This window comes from Setaria viridis, chromosome 4 (assembly GCF_005286985.2).
Source record: "Setaria viridis chromosome 4, Setaria_viridis_v4.0, whole genome shotgun sequence".
In the NCBI taxonomy this organism is placed as follows: Eukaryota; Viridiplantae; Streptophyta; class Magnoliopsida; order Poales; family Poaceae; genus Setaria; species Setaria viridis.
In genome coordinates this window covers 35624920-35631781 of record NC_048266.2, presented here as the reverse complement: position 1 = coordinate 35631781, position 6862 = coordinate 35624920, and the positions used below count along the sequence as shown (strand labels likewise).

The following is a 6862-nucleotide window of genomic DNA, read 5'->3' as shown; positions in this document are numbered from 1 at the left end:
AATTACTATTTCAATGCCTTAATAGACATATTTTTGGGGCACGAAAACTATGACAAAGTTTTGATGCTACTTTTACCATGACACAAGAATTTGTAAAGACATTTAGGTAAAAGGTATGGCGCCTAAAGGCATACCAACAACCCAAAATGAGAGCACAGCCAAAATCCAAATGACTGCAACGACCGACCCAACATCCTCTATGATTAAATTTGGTTGCTAACCCAAGAAAATGCATTTTTCTCCTCTACACGCTAAATAAGTCACCGTGTGCCGTACACGCAAGAGTTTGAAATTCCACCACAAATACCAACTTGTGAGTTGTTACTTGAGATGGAGCAGCAGTTGAAACGAGCCCTCGGATTGCCTTAATACACATTATACGAGCATCAGCAGAACCTGTAGTAAAAATAGCAAAAGAACAAGAAAATCAACAATGTTCGGCAGCATGTGTTCCGCAGCAGTTTATTCCCCTTCCTTTATTCATTCACAAATTGTAGATACAACCAGTGCGTTCGAACATCCTGGCCCAGAATGCTCTTGCTAACAGTTCTGGCAGGTGAAACAAATAACTCAAGTGTGTGATTTAACGATGATACATGACATAATATTACAAATGTCGCCGTGACCGAGAGTCATCTACGAATAACTTGCGCTCACCAACGGAAAAGAATTGGACCTGACTATAGATAAATACAGCAAAATGGCCACAAGGCCAATCTGTTCAATTTATTCAAAGCTGCACTTGCCAAAACATTGGGACCCTGATCAACAATCAGTGGGTGGCATCTCTGCTGTAGTACTGGTCCAAGGTCTTTGCAGGAATACGGTGGAGAAGCTCGCGAGGGAAGATACGAAGCAATGTCCATGCAAGATCAAGGGACTGGAAGATGTTCCTCGTGTCGTATGCTCCTTGTGCCACAAACTTCCTCTCAAACTTGTCGAGAAACTCCAAGTAAAGCTGTGCAAGATATAAAGGATAGAGCATTAGGTTTTGGACTTCAAAAAACACCAGCTTATGAAATTTATTACACTCGCAACAGACCAGATCCTCAGATGAGAGTGCCTCCTCTCCAACGACTGCCTTCATAGCCTGAACATCCTTTCCAATTGCATAGTTGGCATAAAGCTGAACAGAAGGGTACATGTCAATTTGTCGTGTACATCATAGATTGAAGGAAGATACCAATATGGACTCAAAATAGGCACCTGATTAGATACATCTGAATGGTCCCGACGCGTCATACCCTCACCAATAGCACTCTGCAAGAGTTATTCAGTGGTTCTTAGAACTAACCTTCGGTATAAATGCTGACAGAGTGACAGCATACAGGAAACTTTTCTTACCTTCATCAATCGAGAGAGAGATGGCAGGACATTGATCGGTGGGTAAATCTGAAAGTAATATAATGCCATCAGATCAAGATATATAAAATATTAAAGTAAAAAGGAAATATTTTACATCTTTTTTCTTGAGATATCAATATGAGAGACAATATTTAACAAATGCTAGATGAGTTACAACTAATTCTAGAGTTGCCCCTTGTGAAGCTGTAACATTTGAGAACTCAAAATAAGAACATGTAAAAGCACCTGTCTGTTATGGAGCTGCCTATCAATGTATATCTGTCCCTCGGTAATGTATCCCGTAAGATCAGGAGTCGGATGTGTGATATCTGTTTAGAAGACATGGTATATTTGAGTTAAATAGCCAACAAAGTGAAACGCATGATAATGATAAATATAAATGCAACCAGAAGTAGTTTAAGATTTGATCTATTGGATCAGACGAAAATCACTGCACCATATCAGGCTGTGCAATCAGCTCATAGGCCAATACAAGCAAAAACTAATTCATGCTGAACTAGATGACAATTGTACAAAAACAATACTTCCTCTGATCACAAATATAAGTCCATGTAAGTTTTTGCCAAATCACCTTTTTTCACTTTGACTAGCAATATATATCATCTTAAATGAAAAGAGTTATAAATTATCAAAGTGTTTTTCATAATGTATCTAGTAATGTCAATCTTGTGCAGTAAATCTATATAAACTTTTAGATATTGATGGTCAAAATTAAAAGGTTTAACTAAAGACAAACCTAAGTAAACCTATATTGACAATAGGAGGAATTAAGGATAAGGCATAGTATAACAACAAAGATTAACAAAGCAATTGATTTCAGCACTTACCATCATTAGGCATCGTTAGAATGGGAATTTGGGTAATGGACCCTGATCGTCCTTCAATCCGTCCAGCACGCTCATATATTGTTGCCAAATCAGTATACATATACCCAGGATAACCACGCCTACCTGGCACCTCTTCTCGGGCAGCAGATACCTACAAATAAGCACAACACCATTATAAACATTATAAACACATTACATCAACTAACCAATTTATTAGCTAGGCACAAACATTAAACATATAAAAAGGGACATGCAAGACTAAAACAATAGCATTCTTGGTTCTTAATGAGGAACTACAAAATACGATCAGAAGACAACAAGGCATATTTCAAGCATCCATTTAGCCATTTACAGTGTTAAATAATGCACACTCAAAAAATTCTAAAAGATTTGTGGGACCAAGAGAACATGTAGCTTTCTTTTAGTTCATTCCAGCACAAATGCTGCAATTACATGGATGATAAATTCCCACATGCAGTCACTACATAATTCGTGAATCAATGAATTAAAAAATCAGTGAATCGAGTCTGCAACAAAAGCAGAAGTATTTGCAATGAAGAACTTATGATTCACAGTACTCCATATGAATTCACAACACAAGACATGATACAAAATAAATCTCAATACCTCACGAAGTGCATCTGCGTAAGAGCTCATATCTGTCAAGATGACAAGCACGTGCTTCCCACATTCATATGCCAAATATTCTGCTGTTGTTAGTGCAATCCGAGGGGTGATAATACGTTCGATGGTAGGGTCATTGGCCTGTAAGACAGGAGAAGGGCGTTAAAAATATGCTTTGCTAGGCATTAATTAGGTCAATTCTAAAAGTATGTTTGGTTGTCATTAAGTAGGTTCAAGCTTTTGTAAAAATGCATCTAAATGGTTAGAGAATCGATACTAGCACTCTTGTAGCAGAAATAAAATGATAAATGAATCCAGACCACAAATCATTGTAAGTACCAGATTCAGAAAAAGGGTGACCCGCTCCATGGAGCCATTCTCTTCAAAATCACGTTTGAAGAATTGGGCTGTTTCCATATTCACTCCCATAGCAGCAAACACAATAGCAAAGTTGTCATCTTCACCACCCTGCAGGTTGTAAAAACAGAATCAGCAATTGAGCCATACTTGAACATGTAAAGCATAAATTAATATGCTGTGCTGCATATAATGTTGCCCTCAGAAAATAGAAAATAAGTGCAATAGGACCAATAAAAACTATTAGCTTAGTTTAAGGAATGGGAGATATGGAAAACTGTCAGGAATACCATAACTAACTTAAGCCAACATAAGAGCAGAATTCATATCAGGTTATAAAATGTTAAGCCAGTTCATCTTTATGTTAGATTTCTTTTTTTTAACTTCTTGCATTTTTGATAATATTTTGGAAAATAGAGATTTTTTGGGTGGAGGATGGGGTCATGGGGTTGTAATTAGGACATTAGCTACCTCTGCATGCTTGCCTTTCTCCAATCTCTTCACAAGGCCAGCCTGACGACAAATCTGAGCAGCAATTTCATTGTGAGGGAGACCAGCAGCAGAAAAGAGAGGAATCTTTTGCCCGCGAGCAATAGAGTTCATGACATCAATGGTGGATATCCCAGTTTGGATCATCTCCTCTGGATAGGTTCTCTCACTGGGGTTGATAGAGCTTCCTGGAATGAACATCAGTGTACATGATTACAAAAAATGAAAGACGAGGATTCATTGATTTAACACCAATTGATTTAACACCATCAATAATTCTAAAACCTATCCACAATGACCATGCACTTCACTATGAGAATCATAGACATTAATAGCATGCTAGCACTGAAGCACACAGAAATTACTTACCAGAGATATCCAAGTAGGCCTCGGGCAATATCGGGGGGCCATTGTCAATAGGCTTTCCAGAACCATTAAAAATGCGCCCAAGCATATCAAGTGAGACAGGAGTTTTCAAAACCTGTACAGAAAAGCAATATATAGTCATTAAGCAAACAAGGTGGCGACTTCTCAATATACAAGCAAGGAGAAAGAAAGCAATGTCACTGTTAAGTTTCAGTAGATCCTGTACACTTTATTATTCTAATGTTACCCAATTGTCCTTCCTCAATTAATATGACTATAAATATCTTCAAGGTTAAACTAGGTATAGTTATCATAATCTTGTACATTTTGCTTATGAGCTAGATCGCCAAATTCAAACTATCTAGTTCAAAGAGTTTTGCCTGCTAAACACTTTATCAGTATGTAAACAGCAAATATGACAAGATGAGGTACCTCGCCTGTGAACTGCACAGTTGTGTATTTGTTGTCTATTCCAGAAGTTCCTTCAAAGACCTGATGAATAAAAGCAGTTAATTCACAGACATAAATATCAAAACTACGTTTTCTGCAATATGGACCTAACTTGACCATACTGCAAAATCAGAATCAAATTGGAAATGTTACCCAAAAAAAAGATAACAACAACAGGAAAAAGAAGTGACCTGCACAACAGCTTTTTCACCGTCAACTTCCAAAACTTGACCACGGCGAGTTGTGCCATCTCCGAGTCGGATGTTTACAATTTCCTGGTACTTTGGGCCCTAAAGATGGATATGCAGGCAAACAAATTGCGAGTATAAGAGGCAAGTGGATTGAGCTGTTAAAACTATGCACGGTAGTTAGCAACATATTGAAGAAAACTATACACACCTTTACTTTCTCCAATATAACCAGAGGTCCGGCCACACCAGAGACAGTCCTGTACTCTGCACACATAGAGCAAATTACTAACTAGTACACATCAACTTTATTAGGAAGACAAAAATGATGTAACACAGAATCAATACTTGGCAGACAGCAATGGTTCTAATCAAGCAAAAAAAGTTTGACTTCCACACATATAATGTTTAAAATCTAAAAGAATAATGGCTGTTACATGTGGCCATGTAGGCATACAGACCAATATATCATACATTCAATACCTGGTATTCTCGAAAAGATTGGCAAATAAACAAACAAGTTTATACTAAAAACATGGTCTAGAGAGTGCCAAACTTGGTTACTAGCTGCATGGGTGAAACTGCGAAGCTACAGAAGCTTAATGTAAATGAACGAGATGCATCCTCACTGTTGCAGTATGGTTGTATGCTTCAACAAAAGCCCTGGGACTGCAAATTGAGTATTTTTAGGATAACCTACAACGTTACCTACCAACACAGCACATTTACAAAATTCAACGCATTGGTGATGCATACCAAGCTACCATCATAGCCAATAACCTATTATCTTGTAGCTTTAGCTCAACTACATAGGAGGTGTTTAACTTCTCAAAGCATAAATCCTCCCTACATATCTACACTGCGATGATATTACCAGTGTGAGCACTGGTGTTCTGCAACGGTTCAGCTCAGTCATCATGACTCGGCAACACGTCAACAGCTGAAATCACAAGACTAAATTGCCTAAGACACTGCGCGAGCACGGATCTCGTCGCTCGTGACTCACCCATGCCGATCTCCAGGGTTCCCTCCTCCATGTCGACACCATCTTTCACCAGACCCATGATGAAGAACCTGCAGCGAGCAACAGCAACCATGCCATCAGAATCGAGAAGAGAAACTGATCCGTGTCTACCCAGACCCCTAATCCACGCAGATCACTTGGGAAAATGTCGAGAAACAAACAGAGATTAACACTCCACCACGAAGCGATCAAATCCGCAGCAAACAGAATAAATCCAAGCCCCCAAAAAAGAGGCACGGATTTCAGGGCTCACGGCACCGCTCAATCCCGCACGGATCAACACCAGACCAGTGGCGTCGAAGGATGAGAGGGGTTGCTCGAGCGACAGAAGGGATCCGCTTCAACCCCGCACGGATCAACTCCAAATCAGTGGCGCCCAAGGAGAGCAGGGCAGGGGACGGGAAGGGATCAGAAAACGAGGGAGGAAGACCAGGTACCTGGATCTGGATCGCGGCGCGCAGAGCCTCCTGCGCTGCGCTGCGGAGTTGGGGAAGGAACGTGCGAGACGGCGTGGAGGTGGCAGATCGGATAGGCGACGGAGATGGGAGGGAAGGAGAGGAGGGGAGGAGACGAGCAATTAATGCCGGAAATTATAATCGGAGGGGTCCAGTGGGCAGAAGGCCCGTTTTGCGTGTTTGTCCTGGCCGAATACGGAATTTCGGGAGAGATCCCAAACTGAGTTTGAGAGTGATCCCGCTGATTCCTATTAGGCTAGTACCCGTTTCCCACTTTGGACTTCAATTCCGTATTTCCGTTATGCGCCCCAAGTTCAAATTCCACTACAAGAGAAACAAGGCCACTTCGAATTCTGTTGGAAGTATCAAAATGTCCTGTAAATCCAAAGTCATGGGCATAAGGTGTTTTACTATAGAGTCACGTTATGTTAAGTGATGTACTCCTTTTTTTTTGGCAAAATCATTTTAGTTTTATTCTTACCGTTCTCAGTGTAAATTTCAGTCTCCATAAATAATATGCCATTTTTAGCAAATATGATGATGTGATGTTACAACTATTCAAAAGGAAGAGAAGAAAAGAGTTTTACGGAGATGAAACTTGGGTCACATGGTGTCCGATGCAGTGAACTTTTCTACATCTCCATCGAATAAAATACACTAACAAAACATATTTCATGGTGAATTTAAACAAAATTAATTTGGTGTTGTAGTTGTTAG

At 39.7% G+C, this 6862-nt stretch overlaps 1 protein-coding gene across 1 annotated transcript; it reads right to left on the bottom strand.

Moving 5' to 3' along the window:
- Positions 1-448: 448 nt before the first annotated feature.
- LOC117852933 (V-type proton ATPase subunit B 1) lies at positions 449-6286 on the bottom strand. The gene is made up of 15 exons (XM_034735241.2): positions 6128-6286; positions 5673-5740; positions 4878-4933; positions 4670-4768; positions 4461-4520; positions 4032-4143; positions 3645-3850; positions 3156-3284; positions 2820-2957; positions 2193-2343; positions 1591-1673; positions 1345-1392; positions 1207-1260; positions 1043-1126; positions 449-958 (listed from the first exon to the last, which is right to left on the bottom strand). The coding sequence occupies exons 2-15, from the start codon at positions 5728-5730 to the stop codon at positions 773-775; spliced, it is 1464 nt and encodes a 487-aa protein (XP_034591132.1). The 5' UTR covers positions 5731-5740; positions 6128-6286; the 3' UTR covers positions 449-772.
- Between the last annotated feature and the right edge of the window lie 576 nt (positions 6287-6862).